The sequence below is a fragment of the Lontra canadensis genome, unplaced genomic scaffold (assembly GCF_010015895.1).
Source record: "Lontra canadensis isolate GAN:19392208 unplaced genomic scaffold, GSC_riverotter_1.0 scaffold1, whole genome shotgun sequence".
Taxonomy (NCBI): Eukaryota; Metazoa; Chordata; class Mammalia; order Carnivora; family Mustelidae; genus Lontra; species Lontra canadensis.
Window position 1 is genome coordinate 122,566,451 of NW_022630995.1, and position 18,155 is coordinate 122,584,605.

General features: G+C 37.3%; 1 protein-coding gene and 1 pseudogene across 1 annotated transcript in view; both read right to left on the reverse strand.

Annotated features, from left to right (window-relative positions):
- Positions 1-3,944: 3,944 nt before the first annotated feature.
- Positions 3,945-6,330, reverse strand: LOC116868874 (annotated as a pseudogene).
- An 8,895-nt stretch (positions 6,331-15,225) lies between these two features.
- LOC116870759 overlaps positions 15,226-18,155 on the reverse strand; it is a 36,588-nt gene continuing 33,658 nt past the window's right edge. The window contains exons 5-6 of the mRNA XM_032862820.1: positions 16,087-16,137; positions 15,226-15,417 (exon numbers count right to left, since the gene is read on the reverse strand). Of these exons, the coding sequence (XP_032718711.1) occupies positions 15,350-15,417; positions 16,087-16,137 (119 nt within the window). The 3' untranslated portion in view covers positions 15,226-15,349. The remainder of the gene's footprint in view (positions 15,418-16,086; positions 16,138-18,155) is intronic.

Consider the following 18,155-nt stretch of genomic DNA (forward strand, 5'->3'; position numbering starts at 1 on the left):
AATCTTTAGTTCTTTGGAGACGTAATTTATTTTACATCCTTGGGCACAGTTTTAATATCTGCCTTTAACCCCCTGTCTCCTCATAATAACATTTGGGTGGCCTGGGATCAGTGTCTGTTGACTTTTTTTTTCCCTTGAGGATGAATTGTGTTTTCCTACACTTGATAGGTTGATTAACTTGAACCTGTAAATGCTATATGTGACTATATTGGATTCTGTTGTATCTCTCCAAATCAGTGGTTTTTTGTTGTTTGTTTAAGCAATTCATTTGGTCTGTTTCAAATAACAAACTCACTCCTGGGCAGCAGCATACATCTTTGTGCACTTCTTCTAGCCTTGACCATAGTGATTGGACACTGACACATACATGGTGTAGGTATCAGCTAGGGACTTAGGCAGAGTTTCAATATAGACTTCAAGGCTCCATCTCTCTGCCTGTCTTCTTTTGGGGGATTTGCCTTCATTTTCCAGTGATTCTGGCTGCCCCAAGTCTTGTCTTCTGGTTCTTCAACCAAAAAATATAGTAGATTTCTTCTTCTTCTTCTTCTTTTTTTTTTTTTTAAGGGAGAAAGGGAGGGCACATGATTGGTGGGGGAGAGGCAAAGAGAGGGAGAGAAAATATTAAGCGGACTCCACACACAGCATGGAACCAGACAGGGGCTAGATCTCATGACCCTGAGATCATGACCTGAGCTGAAATCTAGAGTAGAATGCTGAATTGACTTAACCACCCAGCCGCCCCACTCTGCCTGTCTTCTTTTGGGGATTTGCCTCTCATTATCTAGTGATTGTGGTTGCCCAAATCTTGTCTTCTGGTTCTTCAGCCAACAAATATAGTGGATTTTCTTCTTTTTTTTTTTTTTTTAAGATTATTTATTTATTTGAGAGACAGAAAGAGCTAGAGAGAGAGAGTACAAGAGGGGTAGGGAGCAGAGCGAGAGGCAGGCTCCTCACTCAGCAGGGAGCCCAATGCAGAGCTCAATCCCAGGACTCCGAGATCATGACCTGAGCCAAAGGTGGACACTTAACCAACTAGAATTATCCAGGTGCCCCTGGATTTTCCATTACTTTTTTAACCATGTTTCCTGGCACAGATTGTGAGGGCCCTTCAGAGTAGAAGCCCTAAAACAAAAATGGAAAATACACCCAATGCTGCTTCCTTCCTCCTAGTTGTAATTCCCCTCTAAAATTTGCTGCAGCCTTCTCCTTCCTTCCCCTCTCCTTCTTGCTCCTGTTCTTTGCTTTCCAAAGAACTTCCATAGTTGTTTTTATAAGTATTCTAGCATGTTTAGTTGTTGTCTGAGGAGGATCAGTCTAGCAAGAGCTAACTTGGCCATTATTAGAGGTGGAATGCATAGAATTGATATCCCAGAAAAAAATTACATTTTCTTTAGAAAGAAGAGAAGTCTGTCTCCAGAACAAATGTTTTGGGAAGCACTTAACAATTACCTAATTGTCTTGTTTTTTAAGATTTTATTTTTAAGTAATCTCAACACCCAGTGTACGACTTAATTTCACAACCCTGATATCAAGAGTTGAGGTTCTACTGACTGAGTCAACCAGGTGCTCCCTAACTTCTTGAAAAATATTTTTTTGTCAGATACTGTGGTAAACCTATCAATTCCAGGTTCCTATAGTCACCATCAGGGATACGACTGAAAGCTGATGGTATCTTAGCCAAGCTGTCACTTCCAATAAACAGATTTGGGGTGGAGAACCATAAATATTTTGCTATACTATATAAAATGATTCTGTAGGTGCAATGAATGTAAAACAAAAACTACTCCAGACAGAAAGCTGAAGACACTTGAATATACCAGGGAAAATAACCATGTCAAAGATCAGATGACTAGTACTTACCAAATATCTACAAATTTCCTACATTTCTCAGTCCCCCTTTCGATTATGTTAGGTTTATTTAACTAATTCTGGAAAATGAAATGGAAGTGCAATGATGCAACTGTCTTCTGAGCCAAGGCATTTATGAGTTGGTGAGCTTCCTCTACCTCTATCTCCCAAACCGTGGGACCTGGGAGTCTGCATACTCTATGTGACATTGGATTTATATTGAAGAGGGTTGCCTGGCCTGTCATGGACTTTGCAGGAGCAAGAATTAAGACTTTAGTTTATTTTGCCATGAGATTTTGGTGCTTTTCTACAGTGTCAGCTATTTTTAATTTTTGAATATACCATTCTGCAGTTTAAATTCCTATTCAAATTATAATTAGCAACCTTTTCATTAGAGTTGCCCTTGGAAAATTTACTGAAAGTTTACTTTTTATTTTAACTGCATGGTTTTTTAATTTATATGAGGTATTCTTTTTTTTTCTCTTAAGAGTAGTCAATTTTTGCATTGAAAAAGAGAGGACAAGAGAAAATATTTTTACATTTTGAGCTCTTAGAATAAAATGCATTTCCAATAGAATACAAATTGCATTCTCTTATTATATCATTGATCTGTTTAACTTGTTCATAGAAAGGAAGTTTCTAAAAGTCTTTATGCATTAATTGAAGGTATTAGATTATTAAAGTGTTGATGGCTTCTAAAGCTATGTCATAAAAGTCTTTGTATATCTATTTCAATGTTTTCGAACACAAAGTCATTCAGAGTAAAAGCAGAACAGAAACAGTCTTATTTTCAAAATGTTCCTATGCTAACGCAAAATTTGTGGTAACACAGGCATAACTTTATGGAAAATTTGGATCAAAATGTACATTTGACCAAGGTGTTACATTGTGATCTACACATATAATTTAGGTCAACTCTTTCTCTTGTTGCATTTCTTATTCAGCTCCATCTGTCTCTTTTCTCTCAAACTACCAGGTCTTATCAGCAGAGGAGTCCCACCACTGCTGCTGTTGCCATGAGTCTATAGATATTTGACCTCAGAGTCTTCTTTTCCCATGGGCTCTTGATGTTCTATGGTGTACAGCCAGGCTCGAGTACTGAAAAATTACGTGATAGATCTAGAAGCTCTTAACATCTTAACTTTAAAGGAATTACTAGTAATTAGTAAGTCATACACATCAGAGAAATGTCTAAAGAGCACTTCAAAGGTGACAAGCCCGATATCAAAACTCTAAACCTAACCTTTGGCTATGTCTTCCAGGTACCATCCATCCAATTTTACACCCAGGCAGCCTTGACATTCTCTCCTACCCCACACAGTTAGTCACTAAACAAGTCCTATCAATTTTATCTCAAAATATCTTTCAGGTGTGTGCCGTTCTTTCCATCTGTACTTGCAGCCCTCCTTTTCAAACTACTGGTATAACTCTCCTGAGTTACTGTGACATGTGACAATCTGGTCCCAACAGTCTCCTTTGCCTCACTCAAATTCCCACTTCAGAATTCTCTACCCAAGGTTTTAAAGTGCAATCATGTCATCTCCCTGCTCACAATCCTCTTAAAATTTTCCTTTGCTGTTATGAAGAACAAAACCCATGATATAGCATACAAGGCTATTAGTCTGCCCTCCATGACCATTCTGGTGTTATTCCACACTTATCTCCCCTCCTGGTCTCTGTGCTCAGGCTTGATGATCTTCTGGGTCTCAGTGCCATTCCTTTGGCCTTGGACATTCTTCATCAGGTTAAAATTCACTTGTCTTTCAGGTTCTGGCTCAAATGAAACTTCCTGATAGGCCACAATGTTACATCTTTTCTTATCCTTTCATAATTTTTCTTCATAGTTTAAATGAAGATTACATTTATGCATTTACTTCTGTGACTTCTAGCACATGTTTCTCTTCTAGTAGATGGTAACCTCCATAACTGAAGGGGCTGTGGCTAGTCAAGCTCTTCGTTTCATCCCTAAAACTTAGTACTTTCCTTGTACTTAGTTGGAGCCCCAGGGATATATATTTCATGAGTGTATGAATATACAATTGAATGAACAAATAGAATTTGTAACTCCAAATTTTTTTTTTTTTTTTAGTGGCCGAAAGACAACTTTATTACTTTTATGTACAGAAAATCAAGCCGAGTCCGCTCAGCCCCGTTTGGTGGCCAGTTCTTTAGCCTTTGCCTTTTCCAGCTTGGTGATGCGAGCCACTGACTTCGGACCCAGGACGTTGCCTCCCCAGTGGCGGCGGATCTCGTCGTATCTGTCATTGTAATTGGTCCTGATGGCTTCCACCAGCTTCGCCAGAGCCCCTCTGTCTTCCGAGTTGACCTGCGTGAAGGCGACCGTGGTTCAGGTCTTCCTGTGGACCAGACTCCCCAGGCTGGCCTTCCCCTTGATGATGCAGTAGGAACCCCCATCTTGTGACACAGGGAGGGCAGGAACACCACCAGCTCAATCCATGTCGTGCGTGATCATGACCAGCTGGGCCTTCTTGTTCTCCACCAGCATGGTGACTGTGTTCACCCCGGCTCGCAGCACCAGGTGCCTCTTGGTGGGATCATCCCCTTTGCTGGCAGCTTTCCTCTGGTTAGATTATCTGGTTAGATCTACTTAATAGAAAATGAAATGCAAGAATAACAGAGTGCTGTAGTATTGTCTAAACCTAGGAATCAATGGTAAGAAGTAGTAATTAGAGAAACTTTAAATTCCAGATCTCCCCAGTGTAAGTGGGAATTCCAGAATGAACCATTTTCTTACTGAAGTCCCATTTAAACATTCAAACTCATTTTTTTCGTATTATAACTGCCTCTGTTTTCCAAATATTGTTTGTTTTTATTTTTTTTCTAGTTTACTTGTATGTAGAATTTGTAGTATTAAAGAAAAGTTAGTATCATTGATTATGATGTTCTGATAGTTACATTTTCAAGAAATAGCTTAGGACTAGAAAAGTATGCACTTTACAGTACATTTCATTTATACAAAATAATCTACCATATTTCCTATATTCATTCTATTCCCAAATACCACCTTTTTGGTAATGTTATGAGAACCATTATTTTCCAAGTCAAAACTAATATACCTCATGCTTCACGTGTTTGACAAACTCATTTGAACGTTTTTCCTTTTGAATTTTTACTTAAAAATATGCTTTGTATTTTGAAAAGAAACCAAAGACTCATCAAACTTTCACCAAACAGAATTTCTACAATTGTTGCTGCAGAGGAATAATTAGTGTGTTTTACGTATTGCTGTTCTTAAAGCCTTCATTCTCCTTCTGGTTACATTCGCCAGATTTAGGATCCTGCTGTTTGAGTCTATATGCAAGATGCTGCTCTTACACAAAAGATTTTTGGGTGCTGTGTTACTGAATTGCCTGAAAGTCAACAGGCCTGGGAACTTAAATCTCAAAAGACTTATGATGTCCCTTTGGCTACCAACTTGGAAGTGCCAAAGAGTACTGCCACTTTCTTGAGCTGAAAGCACTTTTCCATTAGGAATAGGAAGTACTGAATTGATAGTAGAGGTGAATGGTTTCCAGTCCCATCCTGTGACCTGCAGGGCACAAGCGCCACATTTTAGTGACTTAATGAAGATGAAATGAGTGTCTTTTTAATACATGCATTTTAATACTTTTCTCATACTGAGTGATTTGGTAATACCTACGAGAATTTAACAAGCAAATACTTTATTTTTATTTTTAAGAATGTATCTACGATCAAGGATATTCATTACAGCCTTGTCAACAGAAGGGAATAAAATAGACTAACCTAAGCGAGAAGGAAAAAAGAAAAGGCAACTGGTTTAGTTCTTTTACCTCTACTCAGAATGGGAGGGGGACTCTGGGGGCTGTGTCTCCTCTTAGAGCTCAACGTTCTCTCAGGTCAAGTGTTCCAAGGTTTCTACTGGGGAAGAGGTTATTAGCAAGCCCTTTTGGTTCTCACATTAAGCTAAGTCCTCTTGTTCTTCATTAGTTTAAAACTGGTTCTTGTGTTCTCCATCTGGTAATTTTTGTCCCAACTCAATTGGTTCAGAAGTCTGGTGATTAAGTGTCATGCTCTTTATTAGAGCGTGTCAAAACCCAAAAGCATTGATAATCGGTGATACTCAAGATATAAAATTAAGTGAAAAAATAAGGTGTAGAGCAGTAGGTATCATTTGTACTGAACAGGAAGATTTGCATATATTCTTTTATATTCATTTGATATCTCTGAAAGTTTATACTGTTGATGCTCCTGAGGGGAAATTTCAGGCAAAGGAAAAGGAATAGAGAATGCCTTATTTTTCACTGTATGCCCTATAATTATTTGTCATTGTAAAACTCTGTACGTGTAGAACTTTTTCAGAAAAATAAGTTAAAATATAAAATTTATAAAAACATAAATATACGCATTTAAATCTGCTCTTTGGAAGTAATGTGATTAATAAGACTCCTAGATAGTACTTACTGAGAAACCTGCTATGCCAGGCTCTCTGGTAAGCATCATGATGGCTCTCTCATTTCAACTCTGTCAACCCTATTAGGTAGATATAGGTTTTACAGTTGTAGATGAGGAACTTGGGCCCAAAAAGATGATTTACACAAGATGACACAGTATTTATCAGAGCAAACATGTAAACTTAGCTTTTGTAATTCCAAGGTGCATGCTCACTTCATTATATCAAACTGGAGTTCAGTCTTAAAACTCATTTCATTTATTCACCAGGAAAAACTGAATTGAATTAATAAATGGTGGCAAGCCTAAGCACTACTGCCCTGCCATTGGGTGCCTGAGATTTGTATAATGCATGTTGAATTTGTTATATTAAGGCTTAGAAAATCCTTGGGTAACTTGCAATAGATTTAGTAATGACCATTTTATCTGGTCCATTTTATCTAAAGTCCCCCTGCCCCCCCCCTTTTTTTTCTGATCAGGCAACTAGCTCCCAGAAGAAACACTAGCAAAATGGAGCACAAGATAGGTAAATAGTTTATCATTCTTAAATCAGCTTGTTTGTGGTATCACAAGGACATATGTGGCTTTGTTTGGGGGGCTTACCACAGAATTGGCAATGTGAGGCCACCACTAAATCATATGTTGTATTTATTTCACGTTTTAATTTAGAATACACTGTGTTTCTCTTGGTATATTACTGAATTCTAGGCCACGCTATATTATAAAATTTCATTTGAGATTAGACAATTCAATTCTTTATCACTTCTAGCTGATGACCTTGGGCAACTTAACCTTTCTATGCCTCAGTTTTCTCATCTTTTAAATGGGGATAATAAGAATACTATCTCATACACTTGTGATGAATATTATATGAAATAATAAAATAACAATGCCTATGAAATAATAGGCATGTAATGCTGAGGTTGCATAATGCTTAATAAGTCTTACCTATGTATCATTACGATTTTATCCTAAAAATCAGTTTTATATTTGCTTAAGACTTTAAAATTGTGATAGTCCTGCTTTCATAGGAAGGATAATGTGAAAAATCATAAGTGGGTAATTATGTCAAATGGATCAAATACTGAATAAATTACCATCCATTTATAGCTCCCTTAATGGGACTTTAATGTATTGTGAACTCAAACCAATTTGGAATAAGTTTCATTTACTTTTTCCTTGGTTACTCAGTTTGGTTAAATTAAGAAAGAGCTTGGGACTCCTGGGTGGCTCTGTCAGTTAAGCTGCTGCATTTGGCTCAGGTCATGATCCCAGTCCTGGGAATGAGTCCCGCATCTGGCTCCTTCCTCGACAGGGAGCCTGCTTCTCTCTCTGCCTCTGTCTGCCCCTCCGCTGCTTGTGCGCTTGCATTCTCTCTCTCTGACAAATAAATAAATAAATGAAATCTTAAAAAAAAAAAAAAAAAGAGAGAGAGAGCTTAAAACATTTTAGTCTTAGTCAAAATTTTGATGATAATATACGTCATGTAGTTGTGAAAAACTTGGACATATTTTACAATAAAATTTTCCATTTGAATTTATTGTATTATTGTAAGCATATTCATAGTTTTGGGTTCACAATGAGCTGAATTGCTCTCCAGACAAATGTTATGGATTTCTTTCTCTTTTTTTTTTTTAAAGATTTTATTTTTATTTGACAGACAGAGATCACAGGTAGGCAGAGAAGCAGGCAGAGAGAGAGGAGGAAGCAGGCTCCCTGCTGAGCAGAAAGCCCGGGCTCAATCCCAGGATTTGGGATTATGACCTGAGCCAAAGGCAGAGGCTTTAACCCACGGAGCCACCCAGGCGCCCCTGGATTTATGTTTCTAATTCTGTCGTATACACTGTTTACCCTTCTGAAGGGGAGGGGGGCAGCTAAGTTTTATTAAGTTCATCAATTTCCCTCTAAAATGGTCTGGTGGAGGGGCGCCCGGGTGGCTCAGTGGGTTAAAGCCTCTGCCTTTGGCTCGGGGTCATGATTCCAGGGTCCTGGGTTCCAGCGCCATGTCGGGCTCTCTGCTCTGCGGGGAGCCTGCTTCCTCCCTCTCTCTCTGCCTGCCTCTCTGCCTATTTGTGATTTCTCTCTCTCTGTCAAATAAATAAAATCTTAAAAAATAAATAAATAAATAAATAAAATGGTCTGGTAGAAATATTTAAATATTAGGTGTTTGAAGTCTTTAATTTTTCACTAAATATTATTATATTCATAAATTTCCCATGTTTATTATATTATATATTATATTCATGCATTACTTATTTTGAGATCATATCTTAGCTACAATTTTTACTGAATTTAATGTTGTATTAGTAAATTAATTTTTAATCAATGTCTGCTATTTTTGTCTTTTTTATTCAGACTTATTCTTTACTATAATCTAAGAGATATAATTTTTGTTAATTATTGGCATATAATTGCATACAGTAAAGTGCCAAATTTTAACTATGATGGTGAATGAATTTTCAGTAAATGATAAACATAAGTATGTGAAATGTATACACCTGTGTGATCATTTCCCAGTTAAAATACAGAAAACAGCAAGTTTTCAGAATGCATGTTTTCCTCTTACCTCTTCTCAGACAATCTCTCCTTGGAAAGTTAAATATTATTCTGACTACTGTACCCATAGATTAGATTTTTCTGTTTGAAAACTTCAGGTTAAATAAATCATACGGTATATACTGTCATGTGCATGGCTTCTTTTGTTCAACTTTATGTCTGTTAGATTCATTTAAGCTGTTGTGTGATACCTATTTATTCTTTTTCATTTCTGGGTAGTAGTCTGAGTGTGTGTGTGTGTGTGTGTGTGTGTGTGTGTGTTTATTTACATTCTCCAGAATGTTTATTTATATTTCTCCAACTTACTGTGGATGGGTTTTTCCAGTTTTTAGTTATAAACAAAATTGTTATGAATATATTTCTATATTTTTTGACACAACTACTTATTATTGTTGAACATATATGTAGGAGTATAACTGTTGAGTTGTAGTGTATGTTTGTGTTCAGCTTGGTACATGCTATATGTGGGATGTGTGTGTCCTCCCAAACTTAGTACACTGAAATCCTACTCCTCAACATGATAGTATTAAGAGGTGGGGCCTTTGGAAGGCAATCAAGATTAGATGGGTGGTGAGCCATGAATGGTAGGCGAATATACTAATTTATATTCCCATCAGCAGTTTATCAATTTTGTAGGTTTTTTAAAAACATTAGCTTTTGATTTTATTTTTTACTTTTCCCTAGCTTTTACATTTTCTGTTTCATTCATTTCTGGTCTGATATTTATTTCCTTTCTGCTACTTTGGGTTAGATTTATTCTTTTCTTGGGTTCTTAGAATGGAACCAGGATTACGGATTTTAGATCTTTCTTCCTTTCTCATGTAAACATTCAAAGCTACCGTTTTCCATCTAATCACTGCTATAGCTTCATCCAATACATTTTTATCTTTTATTTTCAGTTGTTATATTTTACTTTCTCTTTCTTTTTGATTTCTTCTTTAGCCTAGAAGCTATTTAGTATATGTGTTGCCGAAGCGAGAACAGCCTAGAAACTATTTAGAAGGGTTGTTTAATTTCTACATATTTTATGTATTTCCAATTTTCTTTCTGTTGCCAACTTCTAATTTGATTCAGTTGTGGTCAGAGAACCTACGTTGTATGATTTCAGACTTTCAAATGTATTTAAGCTTATTTTATGTCTTCACATATTGTATAATAGAGAATGTTCTATGTGCACAAATGTGTTCTCTTTTCTGTAGGGTAGAATGTTCCATATATATTCTATATATAAGAATTTGGTCAAGTGGGTTGATAAAGCTGTTCAAGGGTTCTATATCCTTACTGATTTTCTGTCTAGTTGTTATGCCATTTCTTGACAACAGAATATTAAATTTCCAGTTGTAAAGTTGAATTATACATTTCCCCTTTTAATTTGTCATTTCTCACATCATATATTTTAGGGATCTGTTTTCATATAATCACGCACTTATAATGTCTATTCCTTCCTGACATATTGCCCTTTCTATTATTATGAAATAGATTTCTTTCATCAGATTTCTTTCATCCTATCATATTTCTTGTTTTGAAGTCTTGTTTTATATTAATGTAGTCACTCCATTACTCTTATGGCTAATGTTTCATGGTAAAATATTTATCTACCTTTTCTTTTCAACTTACTAGTCTTTGATTCTAAAATGTGCTCTCCTAGTCAACATTCTGTTCTCAGAAAGTAGCATAACAGCCATTGATTGTTAGTTATTCTTCACTCTTGAGATTTCAACAAATGAGTGATCATTTCTTTGGAATTTTTTAGATAAGGTGCTACTGAAAGGGATGGAAGAAGACGAGATAGAAAACATAAATAAGTTCCCAAAACTTTGGGGAGTTGTATTTCATAAAGTTTGGAGAAAACTAAGTATATTAAAAGCAAAAAGTCAAAATACTTAGTATAAAGTTAGTTAAATATTAGTAATTCAAATGAATAATTAAAGGAGAACAGACCTATAAATTATACTCATTCATGATGCAGAAATTTTTCTATGTTTTATTTAAAGCTATATCCTCTTTACCCAGAACTGTGTTTGGTCCAGGGAAGATTCTCAATAAATGCATTTTGGATGAATGAAGGCAGTCCATAAAGAAACCTTTTATAAGAAGAAACTATAGGAATATAACCAAGAATAAATATTAGCGAATTGTTAGAGGGATACTCAAACATTACTAGTAAGGTGATTCTTATAAAAGTGTGAAAGCTACACAAAGATTTCCGATCTCCAAAGGAAATAAAATCCACAGTTTTTGGGACCAGCAGGTATTGACTACAAAGATTAAACAGATATACTAGAATTATAGTTAAGATACATGTGTTCTAATCCTTGTTCTTTTTTTGTTCTCCTTTCTTTTCACTTGGACAGATCAACTCAATTGTTGAAATATGGGAAGTGAACAACCATGTTTATAGTTTCCTCTGTTTTTAACATTGAAATATTTCTTAAATGGCATATTACTTTTACCTTTTCTGCTGAAAGGAATTTTTTTCAATGGAAAAAAGATAGAATTAATGTTTCCATGGAACTGTATCATTTACAAAAATCACTTAGGATGCGCCTACGAATGCAAATATCTGGAATCTATTGTCTGCTCTGTATGCCAATTCGGTAGGTTTCACATGGTACCCAGAAATCTACATTTTACCAGTCATTCTAGATTATTCTGATGCAGGTGCCCTGAGGATTACCTTTTAAAAAGTATAGTCTTGGTTAAGAGAGAAGTTCAGCCAAGTGTTGGTGAAGAGGCTATCTGAGAGCATCTAGGTGCTCTAAACTAAGACTGCCTTCCAACTGATGGATATAGAAAAATAAATTAGTAGAACATTTCCTATTATGGAAAATTTTATTAAAAATTAAAAATTTACATATTTAAATTACTATGAATATATACTTTATATTATTATTATTATTATTGAAAATCCTAGAAAATATAAAAGGATTATTAAAAGTTGGTAAGCTTACATTAGGGCAAAATCATGTTCACATAATAAGAGCTATTATATGAAAGAATACATTTCGGTAGCCCCCCTGGGCAGAGTTAGCAGTATTAGTTAAATATACAAAGAGAGAGATTTTATCTTTGAAAAATATCTTCTTGAACATCAAAATTGTTTAAATAGCTAAAAATTCAGGAATTGTTTTGGCTTAAAGGAAGGTTTCTGGTTTCTGGTTTCTGGTTATACTCCAGAGATGTCTGTTCTCAATTCTGTTCTCTGTAGCATTATTTATTAGTCATAAATTATAGGCATTATCATAATATTTGGAAATACTATCTAGAGTATTTTCCATTTTCTATTGATGCTACACCCCGCCCCCACCCAGTCAGCTAGGTAATCCCATATTCATTGCTATAGGGAAGGAATGTAGAACAGAGAAAAAGTATTCTTTATTGGTTCCTGAGTTTAAAGTTTAGGACTTGCAGAAAAAGAGAAGTATTCTAATAAGATAATACATTTGTATAAATACACAGAAGAAAAGAACATGAATTCTGGCATCTAAGGTAAATGGTCTTCTGGTTGGAGAAGGAGAATTGGATGAGGAATAGTGATATGAGTTCTGGTGATGTTAGCTTCTTCATAAATGGTGCTGGGCCCCTGAGTTCATGCCCCCCAGGATGAGTGGAGGGGGATGTGGCAGGGGGGAAACTCTGTGCTCTCTCCTGGAAAAAGTAGTTGTCAGTAGAGGAGCTCTGGCTGCCTGCTGTGACTAGGCAGATAGAAATTCCATGGAATCCCAGCTCAGAGTCCATGAGCTCCATATTGGCAACAGAACAGCAGTCTGAACTGTGTGCTCAAAGAGTCCATTGTGTCACAGAAAGACAAGAAGTTCTGAAGAGGACTTTTGGAAGGGAACAAAGTATAATACAACAGGACTTACATGTAATGTGAGCTAAGTTGCCATGAGCCCGAAGATGACTCGACAGATGTCCACATGGTCAGATGGCAACCAGAGCAGATGCATTCCTCTTGCCAACCTCCCACCACCAGCCTCCTATCTCATTGGCATCCTTCAAACCTTCTTGGAACGTAAAGGTGATTTTAAGTAATGTTACTTAAGCTGGGGGTCTTAAATCTACAAAGATTAAATTTCTCCACTTGGAGGAAAGGGCCAACTTAAGTTGGGCGATTAAAAACAATGAAGAGGCTCACATTTGCTCTGTAGACATATATGAAATTGAAGGAAATAATGAAACCATGTGAGATAGGAAATGTGTGGGTGTTTGGCCCATGATCCAAAAAGTAATAAATAGTTGGAACTATGGGCCAAAGCTATCAAGATAATATGTTATGGGGATAATGTGAACATAATATAAATATTCAAGCAGAGCCTGAGAGCTTAGCCACAGAGAGTGTAAATAGCTAAGAGCTTCAATGAACCTTACAATGCATTAATAAAGTCATAATGGCTAAAGAAAAGGATGGTTCTAATCAACTGCATTGGAAAGATAATCTTGGAGGGTGTGTGTTTGGGGGGTGTGGGGGGTGTGATGGCAGTTATTTGTTTTTGTTTTATTTTGATGGTGGTTATTTCCACGTAATTTGCTCTAAATTGGGCTGAGTTCAGAGAAATGTAAAAAAAGGCAAAAAAAAATTAATGAGTACCTATATTCTATGAATAATATGACCATATACTATATATCCAATTAGCTCAGGACAGTTCCATTAACACCTGTTGTTTTAGTGATTTGCAGGTTTTACATAAAGCAACAGTAAAGAATGGAGATTTGTTTTTATCTGTAGATAAGAACTGGTGCTCTCCCCAATGGCTGATGACTCACCAGGAGGCTGTCCTCCATTACTAAGGGCTATCTCTTGGAAGAGGAGTTGAGCTTTTCTGTGGTGCCAGTGGATAGAATTAAGGCCTCTTCTTTTTTTTTTTTTTCCCCAAAAGATTTAATTCACTTATTTGATAGACAGAGATCACAAGTAGGCCAAGAGGCAGGCAGAGAGAGAGGGGGAAGCAGACTCCCTGCCTGAGCAGGAAGCCTGATGCGGGGCTCGATACCATGACCCTGGGATCATGACCTGAGCTGAAGGCAGAGACCTTAACCCACTGAGTCACCAGGTGCCCCAGAATTAAGGCCACTTATAAAAGATCCAAGAAGAGGTGTTCAAACATTAAAGCTCTCTGAGGATAAAGAAGGTGTCCCTTAACTGGAGTGAGTTTACAGTCACTAGCAGGAAAATAAAAGACCAAATGGTTTTCAGTCAGGATACTGCAGAGAGGATTCAAATATCCGACGGATGATGGGGTCAAATGAATTTTTGATCTTTCCTCAAACTGATATTTTTATAGTATTTAGGTTTTGAATCATGCAGGGAATCAGAAAAAGATTTGAAGACTAGAAAGAGAATGATTGTCAGAAATCATTATAGGTTACAAAGGCAGTTCCTAGAGCAGGAATAGTTGAAAAAACTGAAGTATATTCATATTCTCACTTATTATAAACCAAAATGTGTTATTGTATTTCCTGTTCTGCTCCTTCTACCAAACAATGTAAAAATCTTGCCGAATACATTTTGCATAAAATAATCTAAAATGCAGAAATGCTCTTTTGGTTTATGGAAGCCAATTGGTTTCCTCTGGCAGAAACCACAGCCAGTCTCTGGAACTACAGAGCTCCACGGAAAGAGGGTTCCTGGGTTCTGCCTTCCTTGGATGGAAGAATGAGTACATGGGACATCTAGCATTTTCTGGTGCCTTCATATTTGGATCTGTTGGCATGCTTTCAAGAACACGTCACAGAAAATCTAGCAAAACCGTAAAGATACTTACTCTGCTGCACAGCAAGAAGCCCAGAATAGGCAGTTAAAGGGTTTGGTGGATTCAGTGGCCCATGCTGGCTGGGATCCAGGTTGAATTCTATGATTCTTTTTGGCTTTTCCCTTCATAGCTCCCACCTGACTGAACCACACGAACAATCACGTAAGCTGGAGGAAGCCGCTGCACAGATATTAGATATTGTTCTCACGTTATAATGTCCAAAGGCAAAGAAGAGTGTCGATCCTGTCTTATGTTGCTTATTAAGAGGGAGTAAACTTTCCCAGAAGCCCCACAGTAGATTTATGCAACAGCAGACAACTCATTGGACAGTACTGCCAAATGTACTCAGTGCAAGAAAAACAAAACAAAACAAAACAAAACATTCCGGGTAGAGGAAATGGAATCACTGGGAGAGGCCAGGTACATGGTGGGTAAATGGATATTCAGTGTTTGAGCTCATTCAGTGTTCTCTCAGTGGGGGAGAAAAGTGATGGGGCATAGATGGATTTCAGCTAGGTAGCTAACAAGGTCTGCTACAATCCTCTCGTGCTGGGCTTCAATGTCTGCTCTCACGTGGAAATAGCTGCTGTAATAATTTGCTAGGGCTGCCCTAACAAAGTACCAGAGGAAGGCTTGCTAGAAAGGCTTAAAGCAGCGGAACTTTATTGTCTCACCGTTCTGGAAGCTGACGTCTGAAATCATGGTGTTGACAAGACCATGCTGTCTCTGAAACTTTCAGGGCAATCCTTCATGGCGTTTTCTTAACTTCTGGTGTTGGCTGGTAATCCTTGGTTTCCCCAGTTTGTAGACACATCACTCCAATCTCTGCCTGCATTGTCACATGGATGTTCTTTCCCTCTATAAATACCGTCTTAAAATAATACTGGTGGAGGGGTGCCTGGGGCAGGGGGGATTCTGTTCCCTAAGTGTCTACTTTCAGCTCAGGTGATCCGAGACCCGCATCGGGCTCCCACTTAGCGGGGAGTCTGCCTCTCCCTGTCCCTTTGTGCCTCTGCCCTTCTCATGCTCTCTCTCTCTTGGGCTCTTTCTCTCAGATAAATAAATAAAATCTTATTAAAAAAAAAAAAACAAAAACAAAAAGAACACTGGTCCCACTAGATTAGGGCTCACCCTAATGATTTCATCTTAATTACATCTACAAAGATTCTATTTCCAAATAAGGTCATAATCATAGGTGCCTGGAGTTAGGACTTCAACTAAGCTTTTTGGGAAGACAAAATTCAAACCTAACATCTATGTAGTGATGCTCTTTTAGGGATCCCAATGCTAGAAGTTTGCTTCTTCTAAGTCTTCCTATATGAAACCAAGTTTCCACTCAATGAGACAGTATAGTATGTTGGAATGGGCACTTAAACAAGGTTTGAAGACTCTAATACTATTTGGGTTGTCTTAAAAAAGTCACTTATTTTCTCTGAACTTATCAGTGTCCTTACTATATAAGAACTTCCCAATACTCTGACCCAAAGACATTACTTACGTGTTCTCCGAGGAAACCTCTTTGGAGGTGAATTGATCTGGTCATCATTGCCTGAAAATATTAAATATTAGAATTATTTAGTTTATCCCTTTCCAGTGTTATATTCATGTTACATTCTGATTATAAAGTTTTTCCATATGATATGCTTATAGAATATGTAAATTCTTCTCCAGTGTTATATTCATATTACACTCTGATTATAAAGTTTTTCCATATGATATGCTTATAGAATATGTAAATTCTTCTCCAGTGTTGTTATGTTTCTCAGTATAATTTCAACCATTGGCCCCTGAATTGTTATGAAAAAATGTGGATTTTTTTTGTATTTCCAAATTCTCAGTTGTAAGACTTCATGATCTTTCCTCTATTAAGGCAGGTTCTACAAGGCAATGTGACATTCTCATTTTTAATATATAATGTCTTGGTTAGAAATTTGCATTTTGAGATGTTTGTGATTTAATAAGAGAAACATAATTATTGGTTGAGATATTGAATTATGAGAGGAATAGGAATGTGTAGAGGTGAATGAAGTCAAGTTATTACAGGTGGAGTTCATAAAGAAAAACACCCAGACTTCCAATTACAGGAGCAGGATGGTTTAGAAGAAAAGGAGATTTCTTGAATTCCACTTGCCTCTTTAATAAAGGTTGAAGAATCTAATTATTTGAGGAGATAAGCCCAGCAAAGAACCAGCTGAGCTGATATATTTTTAGGGGAAGAGGCATTATCCATGAATGAGATCACTTATTCTCATACATTCTTAGAGAGTCACAAGGATTTAAAGAGTTTCAGGTTAAAATAGTGAGAGCTGGCTCTCATGCGGAGTCAGGACACACAGCCTTGCTTTAGCGACTGTGGTAATGAATATTTATGTCTGCCTGATACCTTTTCTCACCCTCTTCTAATTGAGCATGCCTCACTATCCTCAGGAGTACATCTACAACATAGGCTGGAACTATCATATTCCCTTATACTGGTGCACTGTATTGTTTCTTTTTAATGCAACATCATCCCCTTGGGCGGGAAAGAGGCTAATAAAGATGGTCAGTCTCTGAGGAGGGCACAGACCACATGTGTCTTCTTTAGATTTGGCTAAGGAGGATTATGGACAAAGAACAAACTTCTAGAGGGTTGGGCTAGCCACTACAAAAAACAATGGATAGGGGCGCCTGGGGGGCTCAGTTGGTTAAATGTCTGCCTTTTGGCTCATGATCTCAGGGTCCTGGAATTGAGCCCGCATGGGGCTCCCTGCTCAGTGAGGAGCCTGCTTCTCCCTCTCACTCTGCCTGCTGCCCCCCACTTGTTACTCTCTCTCTCTGTCAAATAAATAAATACAATCTCAAAAACAACAACAACAAAACCACAAAAAAAAAATGGATAAACACATCCGAAGGGTCGGATAATGCCTATTCAGGAACCAGTTATTGCTGGGGCACCTGGGTGGCTCAGATGGTTAGGCCTCTGCTTTTGGCTCAGGTCATGATCCCAGGGTCCTGGGATCGAGTCCCACATTGGGTTCCTTGCTCAGCAGGGAGCCTGCTTCTCCTGCTCCCTCTGCTGCTCCCCCTGCTTGTGCTCTCTCTCTCTCTTGTGTCAAATAAATAAATAAAATCTTAAAAAAAAAAAGAACCAGTTATTGCTGCTAGAATATACTTATTCCCAAAGTTCACTGCACTATGCAAAATCACGCTATAGAAACTACAGAGCTATCAGGAATATGAGGCTAGGGCCACAACACTCCAAAACTGTCAGTGACATATAAGAATAAAAAGATAGGTGAAGGGAATGGAGGGTTAGAGAAACTGGGTGCTGGACATTAAGGAGAGCATATGATATAATGAACACTGGGTATTATATAAGACCGATGAATCACTGAACTCTACTTCCGAAACTGACAATACATAATGTGTTAATTAATTGATTTTAAATTTAAAAAAGAATAAAAAGACCGGGCTGTAATCAAAATGGCAGCACAGTTTTATATATATTAAAAGGTTAAGGAATCCATAGATGATAAGGTAAATTTATCACTTGACCCTGAAAAAGACCCAAAGTGTGCTTGTGTAAGT